Below are 20,493 nucleotides of genomic sequence, written 5' to 3' on the forward strand. Positions count from 1 at the left end.
GGATCTTTCCGGGTTGGCTACCGACCCTTCCACCTCCGTGGAAGGGCGGTTCCCCCTGCCACTTTCCCCACTTCCGCAGGGGAGCGGCACACCGCCGGCCGGCTCTCTCGGGGGCTGCTCAGGTGTTGCTCAGGTGTTCCTCGTGCATGTTGTCTCTCTCCTCCTTTATAGTCCTCTTCCACCAATCCCAACTCTGCTACCCACACGCCGAGTACGCTGCTCTCCTCCAATCAGGAGCAGGATCAGCTCCTGCAGGTCATCACTCAAGTTGGCGAGAGGCAGCTGCGTAGAAGTTGTTACTCCCTTCTCAGCGCCATATTGTGGGAGAGCAGATGCATAGAATAAGTCTTAATTCCAGTAACAGTCTAGTCTGAGTTGCTCCCCACAGAAGACTTTCTCTCTTTCTCTCTCTCTCTGCCTCTTTGTAACTCTGCCTTTCAAATAAATAAATAAATCTTTTTTTTAACTTTTATTTAATGAATATAAATTTCCAAAGTATGATTTATGGATTACAATGGCTTCCCCCACATACCGTCCCTCCCACCCACTACCCTCCCCTTTCCCACTCCCTCTCCCCTTCCATTCACATCCCTTTCCCACTCCCTCTCCCCTTCCATTCACATCAAGATTCATTTTCGATTATCTTAATATACAGAAGATCAGCTTAGTATACATTAAGTAAGGATTTCAACAGTTTGCTCTCACACAGAAACATAAAGTGAAAAATAATAGATGATTTTTTTTAAATGATGATGAAATCAGATCAGACCTATTGTCATGTTTAATCCTAGTGAGAGTCAAGTTGGGAGTTGATAATTTCTTTTTCTTTTCTTTTTTTTTTTTTTTACAGAGGATCAGTTTAGTACACATTAAGTAAAGATTTCAACAGTTTGCACCCCCATAAAAACACAAAGTGAAATATATTGTTTGAGTACTCGTTATAGCATTAAATCTCAATACACAGCACATTAAGGACAGAGATCCTACATGAGGAGTAAGTGCACAGTGACTCCTGTTGTTGACTTTACCAATTGACACTCCTGTCTATGGCATCAGTAGTCTCCCTATGCTCCAGTCATGAGTTTCCAAGGCTATGGAAGCCCTCTGAGTTCTCCGATTCTTATCTTGTTTAGACAAGGTCATAGTCAAAGTGGAGGTTCTCTCCTCCCTTCAGAGAAAGGTACCTCCTTCTTTGAAGACCTGTTCTTTCCACTGAGATCTCACTCACAGAGATCTTTTGCCAGAGTGTCTTGGCTTTCCATGCCTGAAATACTCTCATGGGCTTTTCAGCCAGATCCGAATGCCTTTAGGGCTGATTCTGAGGCCAGAGTGCTATTTAGGACATCTGCCATTCTATGAGTCTGCTGAGTATCTCACTTCCCATGTTGGATCACTCTCCCCTTTATTTATTCTATCGGTTAGTGTTAGCAGGTACTAGACTTGCTTATGTGCTCCCTTTGACTCTTAGTCCTTTCATTATGATCAATTGTGAACTGAAATTGATCACTTGGACTAGTGAGATGGCATTGGTACATGCCACCTTGATGGGATTAAATTGGAGTACCCTGGTATGTTTCTAACTCTACCATTTGGGGCAAGTCAGCTTGAGCATGTCCCAAATTATACATCTCTTCCCTCTCTTATTCCTACTCTTATGTTTAACAGGGATCACATTTCAGTTAAATTTCAACACTTAAGAATAACTGTGTATTAATTACAGAATTAAACCAGTCATATTAAGTAGAACAGACAGAAAAACTACTAAGAGGGATAATGTATTAAGTTGTTCATTAACAGTCAGGGCTATGCTGATCAAGTCACCGTTTCCCATAGTGTCCATTCCACTTCAACAGGTTTCCTTTTTGGTGTTCAGTCAGTTGTCACCAATCAGGGAGAACATATGGTATTTGTCCCTTTGGGACTGGCTTATTTCACTCAGCATGATGTGTTCCAGATTCCTCCATTTTGTTGCAAATGACTGGATTTCGTTGTTTCTTACTGCGGTGTAGTATTCTAAAGAGTACATATCCCATAATTTCTTTATCCAGTCTACCGTTGATGGGCATTTAGGTTGGTTCCAGGTCTTAGCTATTGTGAATTGAGCTGCAATAAACATTAGGCTGCAGACCGCTTTTTTGTTTGCCAATTTAAATTCCTTTGGGTAAATTCCAAGGAGTGGGATGGCTGGGTCGAACGGTAGGGTTATCTTCAGGTTTCTGAGGAATCTCCAGACTGACTTCCATAGTGGCTTGACCAGTTTGCATTCCCACCAACAGTGGGTTAGTGTCCCTTTTTCCCCACATCCTCGCCAGCATCTGTTGTTGGTAGATTTCTGAATGTGAGCCATTCTGACCGGGGTGAGGTGGAACCTCAATGTGGTTTTGATTTGCATTTCCCTGATTGCTAATGACCTTGAACATTTTTTCATGTGCCTGTTGGCCATTTGGATTTCCTCTTTTGAAAAATGTCTATTGAGGTCCTTGGCCCATCTCCTAATTGGGTTGTTGGTTTTGTTTTTGTGGAGTTTCTTGATCTCCTTGTAGATTCTGGTTATTAACCCTTTATCTGTTGCATAGTTTGCAAATATTTTTTCCCATTCTGTCGGTTGTCTCTTCACTCTCCTGACTGTTTCTTTTGCAGTACAGAAACTTCTCAATTTGATGCAATCCCAATAGTTAATCTTGGCTTTGACTGCCTGTGCCTCCCGGGTCTTTTCCAGAAACTCTTTGCCTGTGCCAATATCTTGAAGGGTTTCTCCAATGTTCTCTAGTAACTTGATGGTGTCAGGTCGTAGATTTAGGTCTTTAATCCATGTTGAGTGGATTTTTGTGTAAGGCGTAAGGTAGGGGTCTTGCTTCATGCTTCTGCATGTGGAAATCCAGTTTTCCCAGCACCATTTATTGAATAGACTGTCCTTGCTTCAGGAATTGGTTTTAGATCCTTGATCAAATATAAGTTGGCTGTAGATGTTTGGGTTGATTTCTGGTGTTTCAATTCTGTTCCATTGGTCTATCCATCTGTTTCTGTACCAGTACCATGCTGTTTTGATTACAACTGCCCTGTAGTATGTCCTGAAATCTGGTATTGTGATGCCTCCAGCTTTGTTTTTGTTGTACAAGATTGCTTTAGCTATTCGAGGTCTCTTGTGCCTCCATATAAATTTCAGCACCAATTTTTCCAGATCTGAGAAGAAGGTCTTCGGTATCTTGATTGGTATTGCATTGAATTTATAAATTGCTTTTGGGAGAATGGACATTTTGATGATATTGATTCTTCCAATCCATGAGCATGGAAGATTTTTCCATTTCTTGGTATCCTCTTCTATTTCTTTCTTTAAGGTTTTGTAATTTTCATCGTAGAGATCTTGAACGTCCTTGGTTAAGTTTATTCCAAGGTATTTGATTGTTTTTGTAGCTATTGTGAATGGGATTGATCTTAGAAGTTCTTCCTCAGCCATGGCATTGTCTGTGTATACAAAGGCTGTTGATTTTTGTGCATTGATTTTATACCCTGCTACTTTCCCAAAATCTTCTATGAGTTCCAATAGTCTCTTAGTAGAGTTCTTTGGGTCCCCTAAATAAAGAATCATGTAATCTGCAAAGAGGGATAGTTTGAGTTCTTCCTTCCCAATTTGTATCCCTTTAATTTCTTTTTCTTGCCTAATAGCTCTGGCTAGAACCTCAGAACTATATTGAATAGCAGTGGTGAGAGTGGACATCCCTGTCTGGTACCAGATCTCAGTGGAAATGCTTCCAACTTTTCCCCATTCAATAGGATGCTGGCTGTGGGTTTTTCATAGATTGCTTTGATTGTATTGAGGAATGTTCCTTCCAAACCCAGTTTGCTTAGAGTTTTCATCATGAACGGGTGTTGTATTTTATCAAATGCTTTCTCGGCATCTATTGAGATAATCATATGGTTTTTCTTCTGCAGTCTGTTAATGTGGTGTATCACATTGATTGTCTTGCGCACATTAAACCATCCCTGCATACCAGGGATAAATCCCACTTGGTCTGGGTGGATGATCTTTCTGATGTGTTGTTGCATTCTATTGGCGAGAATTTTATTGAGGATTTTTGCATCTATGTTCATCAGGGATATTGGTCTGTAATTCTCTTTCAGTGCTGCATCTTTTTCCAGCTTAGGAATTAAGGTGATGCTGGCTTCATAGAAAGAATTTGGGAGGATTCCCTCTTCTTCGATTGTTCTGAATAGTTTGAGAAGAATTGGAGTTAGTTCTTCTTTAAATGTCTGGTAGAATTCAGCAGTGAATCCATCTGGTCCTGGGCTTTTCTTTGTTGGGAGGGCCTTTATTACTGTTTCAATTTCTGTCTCAGTAATGGGTCTGTTTAGGTTTTCGATGTCTTCCTGGTTCAATTTAGGTAGGTTACATGTGTCCAGGAATCTATCCATTTCTGATAATTTCCCTGTTTGCTGGCATACAAGTCCTTGTAGTAATTTCTGATGATTCTTTTTATTTCTGTGGTGTCTGTTGTTACGTTTCCTTTTTCATCTCTGATTTTATTGATTTGGGTCTTTTCTCTTTTTAGTTAGTTGGGCCAATGGGGTGTCAATTTTGTTTATTTTTTCAAAAAACCAGCTCCTCGTTTGGCTGATTTTTTGTAATGTTTTTCTTGATTCAATCCTGTTGATTTCTTCTCTGATTTTCATTATTTCTCTTCTCCTACTAGATTTGGGTCTGGTTTGCTGTAGGTTTTCTAGATCCTTGAGGTGAATTGAAAGCTCATCTATTTGGTGCCTTTCCAATTTCTTGATGTAGGCACCTATTGATATAAACTTTCCTCTTAACACTGCTTTTGCTGCATCCCATAAGTTTTGGTATGTTGTGCTGTTATCCTCATTTACTTCCAGAAAGTTTTTGATTTCTCTTTTGATTTCTTCTATGACCCATTGTTCATTCAGGAGCATGTTGTTCAATCTCCATGTGTTTGCATATGCTCTAGGGATTCCTGAGTTGCTAATTTCCAACTTCATTCCTTTATGGTCTGAGAAGCTGCATGGTATGATTCTAATTCTTTTGAATTTGCTGAGACTTGCTTTATGGCCTAGTATGTGGTCAATCCTAGAGAAGGTTCCATGTACTGCTGAGAAGAATGTAAAATCTTTAGCTGTAGGATTGAAAGTTCTGTATATATCTGTTAGATCCATTTGGGCTATAGTGTCGTTTAAATCTACTGGCCGGCGCCGCGGCTCACTAGGCTAATCCTCCGCCTAGCGGCGCCGGCACACCGGGTTCTAGTCCCGGTTGGGGCTCCGGATTCTGTCCCGGTTGCCCCTCTTCCAGGCCAGCCCTCTGCTGTGGCCCGGGAGTGCAGTGGAGGATGGCCCAGGTGCTTGGGCCCTGTACCCCATGGGAGACCAGGAAAAGCACCTGGCTCCTGGCTCCTGCCATCGGATCAGCGCGGTGCGCCGGCCGCAGCGCGCCGGCCGCGGCGGCCATTGGAGGGTGAACCAACGGCAAAGGAAGACCTTTCTCTCTGTCTCTCTCTCTCACTGTCCACTCTGCCTGTCAAAAAATAAAAATAAAAAAAATAAATAAAATAAATCTACTGTATCCTTGTTGATCTTCTGTCCTATTGATCTGTCTATTTCTGAGAGTGGAGTATTGAAGTCCCCCAGTACTATTGTATTGGGGTCTAAGTCTCCCTTTAAGTCCGTTAACAAATCTTTTAGATAAACCGGTGCCCTGTAGTTAGGTGCATATACATTGATAATTGTTTTATCTTCCTGTTGAATTGATCCCTTAATCATTATGTAGTGTCCCTCTTTGTCTCTCTTAACGGTTTTTGTGGTAAAGTTTATGTTGTCTGAAATTAAGATGGCTACGCCTGCTCTTTTTTCATTTCTGTTGGCATGGTATATCTTTTTCCAGCCTTTCACTTTCAGTCTGTATGGATCTTTGTTGGAAAGATGAGTTTCTTGTAAGCAGCAAATAGATGGGTTTTGTTCCTTAACCCAATCAGCCAATCGGTGTCTTTTAACTGGACAGTTCAGGCCATTCACGTTCAATGTGACTAATGATAAGTGGTAACTTTGCCCTGCCATTTGCGAAAGATAAGTTCTAATATATGCTTTGAATTCCCTGTGATCTTTTGCTGTGAGCTTTCCTTCCTTGGTTTCCTTCCTTTACCTTCTTTCATATTGATGACCGTGTTTCTTTGTTTCTGTGTGTAACACATCTTTAAGCATCTTTTACACGGCTGGACGAGTGGCAACAAATTCTTTCAATTTCTGTTTGCTATGAAAAGTCTTTATTTCACCTTCATTCACAAATGATAGCTTTGCAGGATATAATATTCTGGGCTGGCAGTTTTTCTCTCTTAGTACCTGGGCTATATCTCGCCATTCCCTCCTAGCTTGTAGAGTTTCTGATGAGAAGTCAGCTGTGAGTCTGATTGGAGATCCTCTGAGAGTAATCTGACGTTTCTCTCTTGCACATTTTAGGATCTTTTCTTTATGTTTCACTGTGGAGAGTTTAATTACAACGTGTCGTGGTGAGGATCTCTTTTGGTCGTGTTTATTAGGGGTTCTGTGAGCTTCCTGTACTAGGATTTCTCTGTCCTTCTCCAAACCTGGGAAATTTTCTGCTAATATCTCACTAAAAAGGCCTTCTAATCCTTTCTCCCTCTCCATGCCTTCAGGAACTCCTAGAACCCGAATGTTGGGTTTTTTAATAGTATCCTGAAGATTCCCGACAATATGTTTTAGATTCCTAATTTCCTCTTCTTTTCTTTGGTCTGACTGTATCCTTTCCTGTTCTCTGTCTTCTAAGTCCGATATTCTCTCTTCTGCTTCACCCATTCTGTTTGTAAGGCTCTCTATTGTGTTTTTCATTTGATCTATTGAATTCTTCACTTCAGTCACTATCCCAGTTTCCTGTTGTACTAGTTGTTTCGTTTCATTTTGATTCCTCCTTAATATTTCATTTTCACGAGAGATTTTCTATCTTGTCCATTAAGGATTTCTGTAGTTCAAGAATTTGTTTTTGAGAACTTCTTAATGTTCTTATCAATTTTTTGAGATCTGCTTCTTGCATTTCTTCTATATCATCATCCTCATAATCTTGAATTGGGGTGTCTTTTTCATTTGAGGGCTTCATGGCGACTTCCTTGTTTTTATTACCTTGGTTTTTGCGTTTGTTATTTGTCATATTGGAGATATTTGGTTTCTTCACTGTGGTGCTTTTTCTTGTTATACTATGACCTAGATTAAGTGGACTATCTGTTTTTGATGGAGCCTTAGGGCTTGAGATGGGTGTGGCCTGAGAGCTCTGTTTGGTGTGCCAAAGGTGACACTCCCAGGTTAGGCGTGGTAAACCTCTCTCTCTCTCTCTCTCTTTCTTTTTTTTTGATTCAAAAGGGAAGTTATTCTGCACAGCTGAACGAAGTTGGAGGTAGTTAGCAGGCAAATGATATACCCACAGGAGCCAGAGATCAGAAGCTCTTTCCCAAGGACCACACAGGGAATCTGTTCGGCCCTCAGAGTGGGCTCAAATTCTCCTTCAGTCTCCCACTGGGTTGCCAAAGTTACGGAATTGTAGCGTCTCTGGAGAGTGCTCACGTGAATTCCGTGAGTTCTCTCCCCCACCGTCTCTTTTTTCACAGTCTCAGTTCATTAGCACCACAAATTTACTAGGTCCTAATCTCCTGTTAATTTGCCCCGCCCAGAGTCAGGTTTTTCTGCTAGGCTCAGGGCCAGTGCAGACCTGAGGTCGCTCTGCTTATGACGTATGTCCAAGATGGTGCCTGCTCTTTGTCTTGCTCGCCCTTGAGAGGTGAGCGGAGAGAGAGAAACCCGTGTCCGTACCAGTCACCTCTTTTTTTTTTTCCTCTCTCTTCCAGTTAGCCTGGTGAAGTTCCCCCCCCCCCCCGGGGGTCGTTCCCTCTAGTCTCCTCTCTCTGCTTGCCTGCCGGTGTCTCGGGCTATTGAGGTTCGGCTCACCTCGCGTTCCAGCGGCTCGGTCCCGCGGCTCGGCTTGCGCAGCTCGGTCCCGCGGCTCGGCTTCCGCGGCTCGGTCCCGTGGCTCGGCTTCCGCGCGGTGGGCGACCTTGTTCTCCCAGTAGGTCCTCTGATTCACGACCACTCAATCCAGAAGTGTTTCCTCTGCAATATTTTCCTGGTTCTTTTTTCTGAGGCTACCGTAACTCCCCTTTTATTAAACTAAATTTTCCCGGACTATTGGTGCGCGCCCTCACTATTCCGCCATCTTGGCTCTGCCCCCCTAAATAAATAAATCTTAAAAAAAAAAAAAAAACCACTCTTCCAGGGTTTTATATCTGGGGGATGAGTTGGCGACATCTATGGTGAGGATTATTTAATTTTCACCTAAACAAAGCAACCGGGGTGGCCCGTCTGGATATGCAGGGCTGCTGTGAGGTCTCGGGCCACTGGAAGGTGAACATCGACGGCAGAGGAGGAAGAGAGGCCTCTTCTGGGGCAGGAGTGGCAGGAGTTGGCACCAGAGAGGGGTGGCCTGGCCAAGGCAGGGGGCATGGGAGCCGCGGCCGGGAAGGAAAGAGCTGCCCGGGAAGCCTGGGGACAGCTTCTGCGTGCCGTGCCCCGCAAGTGTCTCCTGCAGGCAAGGCCAAGGGCAGGCAGCCTCCGTACAGCAACGCTCGGGAGTTAGGGATAGTGAGGAGAGCTCCCTGTGTCCTCTTTCCTCAGGGGTCTACGCTCTGGAAACAGCCTACGGATCCAGCCCGGGGGCAGGATGGGGCCCGGACACTCATGAGCCCCTCGGCATGGGGACCCTGGAGCACCTGCCGTGAGCCAGGAAGCCAGGTAGGTGACCTTCTCTCCACTCGGCCTCCTCCTTCTCCCTCTTGTCCACTCCTTCCCTCCTCGCCTGCTGCCTCTGCCCACGTGGACCCGCTGAGCACCCCCACCACGCCGGGCCTGCCGTGGCCACCTTTCAGCGTGAGAATGAAAATCACAGATGCGGAAGATCAGGAAGAGCCTTGGACAGCGCCTGCCTGACCTTTTATCCATGGCGTGCCTCGGGGCCAGATGGGGGAGAGACACGCTCAAAGCCCTGTGGTGGCGCCCTGGCTGGGGTCAGCTGCAGCCTCTGCGTCCCCAGGGGACTTTATAACAACAAAGGGTGGTCTCTCCCACCCTCTCCCCTCTCCTGCTGAGGATCCACTGGGGGCCCTGGTCCACACCCCCTCTCCTAGACCCCAGCTGAAGGAGCAGCTGTGACCCAGAGTACTGGTGGTCCCTGTGACGGAGGACAATAAAGAGCATGAAGAATCGCACGTGGGCTCTTCAAATGTCTGCCCAGATATGGCGCATGCCACTTTTGATCAGATTTCAGTCCTAGAGAGAGGAGAAGAGGGTATCTGTGGACAGCCCCGGGGCCGCCCACAGAGAACCAGAAACACAGCCGGGACCGGAGCCCTGTGTCCTGTCTCTGGGCCAAGGATCTGCCCGCTCTCATCCCCCGAAGTCAAGGCAGTTTCCCACGGAGGTCTCCGTGACTCCACGACGAGCAGTGTGCTCTCCCCCAGGGGTGGTTTTTCTTAAGAGCTCAATGTTTTCCCCCAAGGTGATTGGACACTGATGGTAGAAACAAAGGCGTTGGGTTGGACCCCCTGGAGGATGAAGGCCATCTCCGGAAGTCACCCCATCCAGGCCCAGATGATGCCCTGATGTGCAGCATGGACTGCGGACGCCATAACCCAGAAGAAGAGTGAGGTCGGCCCTGGTCACAGCCACATCCTTTTGCCAACATCACACGAGGTAGGTGGGCTCGCCCTTGGCCGGTGACCGCTTGGGCATTTCCTGAGCCAGGAAGTCAGAATCTCAGTTCTGATACCGGCTCTGCCCTGAACTTGCTCATGGCCTTGTTAGCCTTCCTTGGCCTGAGTCTGTGCATGTGTTGGGGAGGATGGCGATTCTGCCTAAGGTCATGGCTGTGAGCACGCTCCATGAACTCTATGCCTGAGTGAGGAGCTACTGGCATCAGGAGCACTGGCCAGAGTGTGTGGGACACACAAGCCCGGGAAACAGCAGGGAGGTGGGGAGGCTGCCCCCTGGGTGGGCCTCCCACTCTTTTCAGAGTTAAAATTGTAGCCCCTGGGGTTAGAAAGGTGAGCCAAGCTATATGAAGTGCCTGCTGCAAGTGAGTGCTTTCCCAGCGTTTGCTACCATTGCCGGGGGACCAGAGCCAGGCGTCATCTGGAAGTGTTACAGGAGGTTCCACGCCTCGGTAGCTCACTGTTTACTTAGCCCATGCCCAGTTGTTGGACATGTAGGTTGCTTCCAGTGTCTAACTGTTTTAAATACTCATGCAGTGACCGCCTGTGTAATTGAAACTTGTATGCACAGCCCAGGCCGTCTCCGAAGGTTAGAGGCCTAGACGTGGAACGGTTGAGTCAAAGCGACTGCCCCTTGCCCTCTGTGGGCGCTTGTACCCACACCTGTGTGAGGCTGCAGTGTGGAGGAGGAGAGTTTGCTCAGAGAGCGGATGAGGTTTGTATAGCTGGACGACAGGTCGCTGTGACAGAAAGGCTGAACCTACAATGCTTTGAACAGGATAGAAATGTGGGGGCCTGTCGTGTAATAACAGGCCGATGTCAGAGTCAAGGGCAGGAGGGCAGCTTTATCCTACCTTCCTCAGCCCTGGCTTCTAACCTCACGATCCCACATGGTTGGCCAGTGTCACTTGGACATTCCAGCCAATAGGAAGACGCAAAGAGGGACAGACAACACTTCCACTCACATCCCATTGGCTGAAGCTTCATGACAAGGCCACATTTAACTACAGGGGAGGCTGGGGAAATAAATTCAATCCTAGATGACCAGGGAATATTCAAGGGTTTTAGTCCTAAGGTAGAAACAAGAACAGGGACCGGCATGCTGGCATAGCGGCTTGAGCCGCCACTTGTGACACTGCATCCCTTATGAGCGCCGGTTCATGTCCCGGCTGCTCCACTACAATCCAGCTCCCTGCCAGGGTGCGAGGGAAGGCAGCTGAGAATGACCCAAGTGCTTGGATTCCTGCCACCCACGCGGAGGACCCGGATGAATCTCCTGGCTCCTGGCCTTGGCCCAACCCAGTTGAAGCCATATGGGGAGAGAACCAGTGGATGGAAGCTCTCTCTCTCTCTCTCTCTAACTCTTTCTCTCTCATTCTGCCTTTCAAATAAATAAATACATATTTTTTTAAAAAAGAAAAGTAGAACAGATTTTCGGGGTACAACTTGTTACCTCTGCAATGAGGTTAACTCCAGTTCAGAGCAGCACAAATGAGCCACGGAAATGAGAACAAATAAAGCGTCCTTGGCTGTCCGTGCATGGGGGGCCAGGGGAGGAAGGAGGTTATTGCAGGGAGCCACGATAGAGCTGTAGGTGGGGCAGGGAGCAGAAGAACCCTCCCCAGGGCAGAGGCGTCAACACCCCATGCAGAGGCCACTTCCCTGCCTGTTTTCTGCTGCTCGGATGTGGGAGGTGCCCCCTTGGCTCTCCCACAAGCTCGCTTTCCCCCCAGCTCACCTGCATCTCCTGTCCCTGCAGAGCCGGCTGCTCATGGACATTGCTGGAATCCAAATGGGCAGCGGGAATACATGGGACTGGCTCGTGCAGCTGCTCAGCAAAAACCCAGAATGGCTGAGCACCAAGGTGAAGTTCTTCCTGCCCAACACGGACCTGGGCTCCAGCAGCGAGTCCCCAGACCCTGCACAGGGCGTCACCCTGCAGCTCAAGCTCCTGTGTGGCCGAGGCCTGGCCACCTGGCGGTCGTTCATCTACTGTGTGTGCATGGAGCTAGAGGTGCCACTGGAGCTGGAGGTGCTGCTGCTGAGTACCTGGGGCCACGAAGAAGGTGAGGGCCCGAGGGGCCAGCCCAGCCCTCGCGCCTGGGGAGCCCCGGGAGGCCCGGGACCCGGCTGACTCACACCGACAGGGTGGGCAGGGCATGTCCTGTTTCTGCACACGTCCCAGAGCAAATCCCCCGGTGCGGTGAAGACATCTGAGGCCTGGGGGACCCTACCCCAGTTACTCAGGGATGCCCGATGCAAAGAGAGAGGGGACCCAGTGACTCCTTCTAGCCAGAAAATTCCAAATCGCTGCTAAGGAGCCCCAAGGGTTTCTGTGTGAACGTCACAAGCAAAAGTCACTCTGTTCGGTGCAGTGGGCATTGCTTGAGTGCCTTCTGTTTGCATAGCACGGAGGGGAAACACAGGACATCCTTGGAGAGAAAATGAGAACTCACTCAAGAATGACCACAAGGCGGAGTGTGGGCACACGCCATATAACTGCACGCACAGGTGCACTGGGCATATGCTGGGATGCACATACATGCACTCATGCAAGTGTGCACGCATGCAGGTGCACGCACACACACACACACATACACATTCACTAGCAGCTTCCCCCCACAGCTAACTGTGTTAACTTTCTTTCTCCTGGCAGGGACCCTTCCCGGTGAGATGAGCCCAGAGCAGTCACCAGGGGTCCCTCAAAACCCCACAGCACGTCAGTCCTGTCTTGCAGGGATCCCCAGCCCTCTGGGAGTTGGTGATCTAAGCTGGTCTGGATCACAGCTCCACCACGGTGAGCCTGGGGCTGGGGCCTAGAAGGCTGGGCCGTCTGCAGGAGCCTGGGCTGGCTGGGTGCAGCTCATTCCCACAGGCCATCTGCCTGGGCCCCAGACCCCTCCCCACACCGCCCAGTCCCACCCCCCTCGTCCTCTGAGACTTCCTAGGCTTCTGCCTGTCCTATTGCCCATTCCCAGGGATCTTACCTGGAGCCCCTGGGAGAGTCTGCAGGCCCTAGCCCTCAGCCACCTCTGCAAAAACCCCTGTCTGGCTTCACCCCCTCAGGACCTCATGTTCCAGGCCTCCAAGCCAGGCCCCGTGAGGGAGCCCTCACCGCCCCTCCCCATGCAGAGACCTTGGCCTTGACACAGGCCCGTGACATGCTGTGTATGTGTGCGGGAGCCTCTGACCGATTTCTCAGCGGAGGCTGGGAGAAGTCAGCCATGCCATGGTGACCACCTCAGTGACTCGTGGGCCACCCTTGCGCTCAGAGCCCTTCTTCCTGCAGCAGCCTCGGCTGTCTAATCCCAGCTGTGCGTGGCCGTCAGTGCCCACATAGGGACCCCCACTGCCCAGTCTTGCAGTCCAACAGGCCCTGGCCCCTTCTGACCTTTGTCCTGGCGGCCGGATGGCCAGGCCTCCTTGCAGTTTGGCCCATAAGTGCCTCATTAATATCGGCCTTATGGAAATACTGAAATCCCTTAGACCGGTTGCACAGCCTCCTTATAACTCTTCAGCAACTAAACGGTCAATACCTGGCTGAGCAGAGGAGCCCTGGACCAGCTCCAGGGGCTGTTCTGATTGGTCAGCACTGCCCACTGCAGGTGGGTCCTTCTAAAAACTTCTGCTCCTTCGAAGTCCTCTTGCCTTTCCTCCTCCTCTTCTTTCCCTCTCTGCTTCTTTCCTTTCCCCAACTTCCAGAAAGGCCTTAGAGCATTGCTGAGAACCCATGCAGCAGGACAAGCACTTCTGTAAGGACCATGCGGGGAAGGGCTGGAATGCGGGTGAGAAGGAAGGAGGTGGTGAAACCCACTGACACAGGAGGGAGGCAGGGCTCACGCCTGGCCAGGCCCGGGCAGCTTCACTTTGACAACCCGGGGTGGCCTCTGCGGAGCCTGGTCCTTCCCTGGGGACAGTCAGCCTCTTAGGGCTTGGGGCTGAGTGTTCCTGGGGCCTGCTCTCTGCATCCTGGAAGGGAGACCCCCAGGAACCCCCTGTGCAAACAGAGGCCTTTAGCACTGCCCACCTTCTGTCTGCCTGCCCCTGGTGGGGAACAGAGCTCCCCGAAGGCGCTAGGCAGCCCATCAGCCCAGGCCCTCAGGTGCCGGCACCCCTTCCCTCACTCTCCCAGGCCTCAAGCGCCCTCATCACAGCCCTGGGCCCTCACCACAATGGAAGCACTGCAGGAGACAGCGGCGAGGTGAGTGCCAAGGTGGGCAGGTGAGGCCTGGAACCAGGACACACAGCCGGACCCCATCCCCTGCTGGCTCCTCTCCAGGGGCCCAGGGACTCCTAGCTTCCAAACTTCCAGAAAAGGGGAGAGGAGGGCCGGAAGTCCCCAGTGGGTGGAGAAGGCTGGGGTGCCCAGGAAGGGCCTCCGCCATCAGACTGCAAGAATGCCCACCGGCACTCAGCCCGAGCATCCGGGCTTTCCCGGGGATTCCTGCATCTTGAGGGTCGTGGAAGCCCTCGGTGGATGAACAGCTGACCTTAGGCCTGGACCCTCATTGGCCAGTTTGGGGATGAGTGGGGATGAGGACTCCTCACGCCTGGGAGAGCCTGGCAAGGCAGAGGCCCTGGGAGCTCACGGGGAGACACGTGGCTGCTGAGGGCAGCCCAGACAGAGGGAGGAGAGGGCTAGAACATCTCCCATTCGTGACCAGATGTCTGGGGTGAACCTTGTTCTCAACCAGTTGTCCCCCTCCCTGGAAGCCCCACCACCCACTGCCACCAACTGTAGGCATAGCTAGAAGGTTCCAGTCTGTGCCCCAAGCCTTCCCTGGGGCACCTGACACCTCCCAACCTCCCAGGAATTAAAAGCTCAACACCTGCCATTCAGGAGCAGATTGTTCAGTGCCTGGGCCCCAGGCTCACATCCGGGGCCTTGCAGAACTGAAACACAGCCGGGGGCGGGGGTGGGGGTGGGGCAGTTCTCAGACATCACAGGAGAGAGGCTGCTCCGCCTGTCCCCTCGCCACCTTCCTGAAAACTTGACGCCACTCCCACTGTGCAGAAAACGTGGAGCCAGGACCCAGGCTCACGCGCTCCTCCTGCCAGTGGTGGAGCCAATCCCTTCCGGGGACTTGCCACCTCCTCCCCAACCCTGCACGCATACACAGCCAGGGCCTGCGGCTCCCGGCTGCCCGGTCCCGGGCTGAGGGCTCCTGCCTTCATGCCATCTCCTTGTTTCCCGCAGAACTGGCCCAGAGGTACCTGGAGCTCCTGAGGACGTCCGTCCAGGAACACTATGGCAGCGGGCCCCCCAGCTCAGGGCAGCACCTGGCCTCCCTCCAGGCCTACATTCCTCCCATCCTGCAGTGGAGCCGGGCCACAACGCCCTTAGACCCTCAGAAGGGGGCTAACTCAGGGGACCCCAAAACGGAAGATGGCACCGACGTGAGCATCCAGGACCTCTTCAGCTCCAGGAGCCACAAGGGCCCGCGGGTGACAGTGTTGCTGGGCAAGGCCGGCATGGGCAAGACCACGCTGGCCCACCGGCTCTGCCAGAAGTGGGCCGAGGGCCAGCTGCACCGCTTCCAGGCCCTGTTCCTGTTTGAATTCCGCAAGCTCAACCTGATCACACGGCTCCTGACGCTGCCCCAGCTCCTCTTTGATCTGTCCCTGAACCCCGAGGCGGAGCCCGAAGCTGTCTTCCAGTACCTGCAGGAGAATGCGAGTCGGGTCCTGCTGATCTTTGACGGGCTGGACGAGGCCCTGTACCCCTGCTCGGGCAGGGAGACCGTGGACCCGCACAGCCCAAGGCCAGCCCTCGCCCTCTTCTCTGACCTCTGCCGTGGGACCCTCCTGCCCGGCTGCTGGGTGATGGCCACCTCCCGCCCAGGGAAGCTGCCCACCTGTCTGCCCACAGAGGCCGCCATGGTGCACATGTGGGGCTTCGATGGGCCGCGGGTCGAGGAATACGTCAGCCACTTCTTTGGTGAGCAGACGTCACGGGAGGCGGCCCTGGCTGAGCTGCGGGCGAACAGACAGCTCCAGAACATGTGCGCGGTGCCCGCGCTGTGCCTGGCCGTCTGTCTCTGCCTCTACCACCTGCTGCCTGGCAGTGCGCCAGACCAATGCGCGGCCCTCCTGCCCACCGTGACGCAGCTCTACATGCGCATGGTGCTGGCCCGCAGCCCACGCAGGCCCCTGCCAGCCGCAACCCTGCTGGGCCTCGGGGAGGTGGCCCTGAGAGGCCTGGAGGCCAGGAAGACCATCTTCTACGTGGGAGACATCGCCCCACCCCTGTTGGCCTTCGGGGCCGCCCACCACCTGCTCACCTCCTTCCGCATCCGCATGGGGCCCGGGCACTGGGACACGGGCTATGCCTTCACTCACCTCAGCCTGCAGGAGTTTTTTGCTGCCCTGTACCTGATGGCCAGCCCCAAGGTGGACGAAGACACCCTCGCGCGCCACATCACTCTCAATTCCCGCTGGGTGCTGCGGACCAAAGCTAGCCTTGGCCTCTCCGACCACCTCCCCACCTTCCTGGCCGGCCTGGCCTCCCACGCCTGCCGTCCCTTCCTCAGCCACGTGGCACAAAACGACGAGGCCCGGGTGGGTGCCAAGCAGACCGCAGTGGTGCAGGTGCTGAGGAAGATGGCGGCGCACAGGTTCACAGGGCCGAAGGTGGTGGAGCTGTGTCACTGCGTGGCGGAGACCCAGGTGCCTGAGTTGGCCCAGCTCACAGCCCAGCGCCTCCCCTATCAGCTGCCCTTCCACAACTTCCCACTGACCTACACCGACCTGGCCGCCCTGGCCAGCGTCCTGGAGCACAGGGCTGGCCCCATCCACCTGGATTTCGAGGGCTGCCCACTGGAGCCCCACTGCCCCGAGGCTCTAGCAGGCTGTGGACAGATAGAGAATCTCAGGTGAGTAAGGGAAGGAGAGATCTTTGGGGAGGCCAGCCAGCCTGGCAGAGCCCTGCTAAGGGAGACTGGCGAGGAACCTGGGGCACCAGAACTGAGTGGCCCCGACCGCCCCTTAGCCCTCAGGAGGAGTCGGGGGGCTCCACGCCTCCACAAGACTTCTAGAGTCTGGTTGGCCCTCTGCTTGTGGATTCTGGAAGCTCAGATTCTCTCTGTCTATCACAGCCTAGAGCCACTGATCTGTGCTGTTACAGGCTTTTGACCCTGGGTAGGTTCCATGCCTCTCTCAGCTCCAGTTTCCTCGTCCCTCAAGTGGATCCTGGCCAGCCCCTGGCTCAGAGGGTGGTTATGAGAACGAGGTGGGATAATGCATGGAAACCTTTATTAGCACGGTGCCTGGGGCCGGGCAAATGTGCTGCCCCACTGGAGAAAAGCCTGGGCTGCAGGCACAAAGAAGGCTCCCCCGAACAACTGGGTCGTGATCATTGCATTCAACAGTGTAGACGTTCATTTCCCGCTCTTGGAAGAGTAAAGGTTTAGGTTGGTGGAATGGCTCAGCTCCGTGCAGCCCCACAGGGGCCCAACTCTCTCTCCTTACCGCTCCCTGAGTCCCTTGGGCATCTTATCTGCACAATCGAAGCTGGGTCGTGGACCACCAGTGCTCTGACTCGGGACAAGGGAAGCAGTGAGCATGGTAGCAACACATCCAATGTGTTAGAGCTCAATTCTGTCAGTGAGAACGTAGTCACGTGGCCACTGAGCTGCAAGGGAGGCTGGGAAGTGTCACCCCTGGCTGGAAAACCATGTTCCCAACTATAGCTCTCTCTCTGCGGGTGCCGTGGGGAATAAATTCTTTCAGATGTAGTGTCTACTGTCACCTGTATTGGTTATATGACAACTGCTACAACTACTCTGTTAAGCCCCATCTGTCAGAAGAGGGGAAGTGCTGGTCTCTAAGCCTTGCCCCGTGCCCGGGACTAATGCTCGGCCCCTTGCCTGTTCCCCGGGCAGCTTCAAGAGCAGGAAGTGTGGGGACGCCTTCGCAGAAGCCCTCTCCAGGAGTTTGCCGACCCTGGGGAACTTGCAGAAGCTGGGGTGAGCCAGGACTCGGAACCACGGAGGGGTTTCAGCTGCGGATGCCTGCAATGCTCCCACCTCCTCCCAGCCCTGCACAAGGAAGGTTCCTGGCCCACCCTCCTCCCGCCTCTATTCCTCCCCACCCATCTTTGCTTGTCCTGTAGGTTAACAGGAAGTAAGATCACTGCCCGAGGCATCAGCCACTTGGTGCAGGCTTTGTCCTTCTGTCCACAGCTGGAAGAGATCAGGTAAGTGAGCTCCAGGAGGGCCCACTGGCTGGGGGCTGGGCTGGGGTCTGCCTATCCCATCAGGGTCTGACCAGCAGTTTTTCAATGAGACCCAGAGAGGGAGGCATCAGTCCCAAAACTGAGTGGGGCTGAATCCCAAAGACTCCAGCACAGAGCTTTCCTCATCTGATATTTTGGGCTGTCTGGGAGGAGCATGAAGCCCCCTCCTCTCTTTCTGTGACTCTGGAGAAGGGGTAGCCATGTGTGAACAGGCATCAAGCACTGTGGAGTCTCATCATGCATGAAACAGACATCTTACATCCATGCACACGTGTGTCTGCACATGCACTCACTGCTCCAGTGTACGGCCCCGCAAGCATCTTCATCCGTGTTCAATGCCTGAACACGTTAGAGGCAAGCGCATACTAATGAACTAAGCACATTCATCCTCAAAATACTCTTGCCCACTGCCTGGGGCTGGGTTGTTCTGGGGGAGGGTGTGGCCAGCAGCTCTCTGGCAGGACCACCGCTGGCTTGTATAACCTCTGTGGGATTTAGGAGAGGCAGGCAGAGGCAGCCCAGCACTAGGGCACGGCACCTGTTGGGTGTCACATGAGCTGCACCACAGTCCCTATGCCCCCTCAGCTGTGTATCATTGTACAGCCATCCCTGTGGTGGGGACAAAGGTTTGGAAATATTGAACTTGGCAACACTTACTGTGCTTTCCCAGCCTCTCAGAGTGACCTTCCTCTCTTCTCCCACTCCCACCTTGGCTCGCAACCACTCTCCCGCCTTCAGCTCATCTGTTCCTCCAGCTAGGAACCCAAGCAGGGCCAGTCGTGGGCACACTGAACAGGTGGGGAAAGTGAGGTCAAAGGAGGGTGTGCTTGCCCTAGGGCTTTGGGTGAGTCAAGGTCAGAGCTCAGGCTGCATTTGGCAACTCCAGCATCCAAGTCTTGGCCTTGCTCAGCACCTGGGGGCCGAGTCCCTGATGAACTCAAGCCTCAGGCCCACCCCAGACTGCCCTGGGGGCAGAGGGCTAGGAGTCCTCAGCCCACACCCTAAGGCCTGCACACCCTGTCATCTTGAGCCCCTGGGCCAGCAGGCAAAAACTCCCCCACAGGGAAAGACATGAGGCCAGCACAAGGCTTTTCCTCCTACTGAGCCTGGGAGACGCCAGGACACAAGTCGCCCACTTTTCTGGATCCTCTGTCCTGTGTTCAACACCTGAGAGTGGCTATGACTGTCACTTTCTTATGGGGGTTTCTAAGTGGCCCAGCCCCTAGGCTGAGCACCTGCTCCCTCCTGGGTCTCCCTGCAGTTTGCATGACAACCAACTCAAGGACCAAGAAGTGCTGGGCCTTGTGGAAGGGCTCCTTTGCCTTGCCCTGCTCCGGAAGCTTGAGTATGTAGTATTCCACCCCCCACACCCCCAGCCCAGTGCCTCTCCCTGCCTGAGTTACTCCTTCCCTTGAAAATTAAAGGAGGCCTGGGACCCATGGATGGGGGATTCACGCCAACCCCTCTTTGCCCCATCACGCAGCCTGAGCCGCAACAGCATCTCTGTGTCAACTCTGCTGTGCCTGGTAAAGGCGGCGCTCACATGCCCTACCGTCAGAACTCTGCAGGTCAGGTGAGCAGCAGAAATGGGACCCTGACCTTCAGGGCTTGAGGAAAGAGGAGGGAGAAGTGGGGGCATGAAGGGGGTGGGGGCTAGTCTGCGAGATCTATGTGAGTATGCCCGAGACTGCCTCTCACAACTGTACCTCCAGAAGCTGGCTCAGGCCTGGAGCCCGGCACTCACTAAGTGGTAAATGAGTGGGTGGAGCTCAGAAAAAAAGAGCAGGCGCAGGTCGCTGCCCATGGTGCTGAACATCTTTGTCTGTGTGAATCACCGGACGTGTTAGGTTGCACGTTTCCTAATCTTAAAATGCTCCGAACTCCTATTAAAACAAAACCCTCAGCATTCCTAACTCTTACTGCATTTCTTGTAAATTGTTTCCTGACTTTCCAAAGCAGGACTTACCAAGCAATGAGGTAGGATTGTACATGCCTGATTTGGAACATGTTTGCCAGTCCTGTTTGTTTATTAAAGATTTACTTTATGGGGGCCAGCACTGGGGCATAGCGGGTAAAGCTGCCGCCTGCAGTGCTGGCAACTCTTATGGGCACCAGTTGCAGACCTGGCAGCTCTGCTTCTGATCCAGCTCTCTGCTATGGCCTGGGAAAGCAGTGGAGACCTGGGAGAGGCTCCTGGCTCCTGGCTTCAGATGGGCTCAGCTCTGGCTGTTGTAGCCATTTGTTGAGTGAACCAGTGTATGAAGATCTCTCTGCCTCTGCCTCTCTGTATTTCTGCCTTTCAAATAAAATATTTTTTTAAAAAAGATTAACTTTATTTATTTGAAAGGCAGAGATACAGAGAGAAAGGGAGAGAGAGCGAGCATCCATCCATTGGTTCACTTCCCAAACGGCTGCAACGGGTGGAGCTGGGGCTTCCAGGCCAAAGCCTGGAGCCTGGAGCTTCATCCGGGTCTCCCATATGGG

At 52.1% G+C, this 20,493-nt stretch overlaps 1 protein-coding gene across 10 annotated transcripts in view; it reads left to right on the top strand.

The window, feature by feature from the left end:
• The window catches only part of NLRC5 (NLR family CARD domain containing 5), a 99,052-nt gene that overhangs the window by 38,569 nt on the left and 39,990 nt on the right, over positions 1-20,493 (top strand). For 9 of the 10 annotated variants that reach the window (XR_007919914.3, XM_070061949.2, XM_008257322.5 and 6 more), the window contains exons 2-11: positions 8,686-8,802; positions 9,566-9,759; positions 11,536-11,842; positions 12,433-12,573; positions 13,909-13,977; positions 14,974-16,648; positions 17,657-17,740; positions 17,887-17,970; positions 19,271-19,354; positions 19,493-19,582. Coding sequence is in view for 9 of the 10 variants with exons in the window: in XM_070061949.2 (XP_069918050.2) it covers positions 11,548-11,842; positions 12,433-12,573; positions 13,909-13,977; positions 14,974-16,648; positions 17,657-17,740; positions 17,887-17,970; positions 19,271-19,354; positions 19,493-19,582 (2,522 nt within the window). In the remaining variant the exon portion in view is untranslated. The remainder of the gene's footprint in view (positions 1-8,685; positions 8,803-9,565; positions 9,760-11,535; positions 11,843-12,432; positions 12,574-13,908; positions 13,978-14,973; positions 16,649-17,656; positions 17,741-17,886; positions 17,971-19,270; positions 19,355-19,492; positions 19,583-20,493) is intronic. The other variant, XM_051846791.3, reaches the window with a different exon arrangement.

This window comes from Oryctolagus cuniculus, chromosome 18 (assembly GCF_051225735.1).
Source record: "Oryctolagus cuniculus isolate XC-2025 breed Fujian yellow rabbit chromosome 18, ASM5122573v1, whole genome shotgun sequence".
Taxonomy (NCBI): domain Eukaryota; kingdom Metazoa; phylum Chordata; class Mammalia; order Lagomorpha; family Leporidae; genus Oryctolagus; species Oryctolagus cuniculus.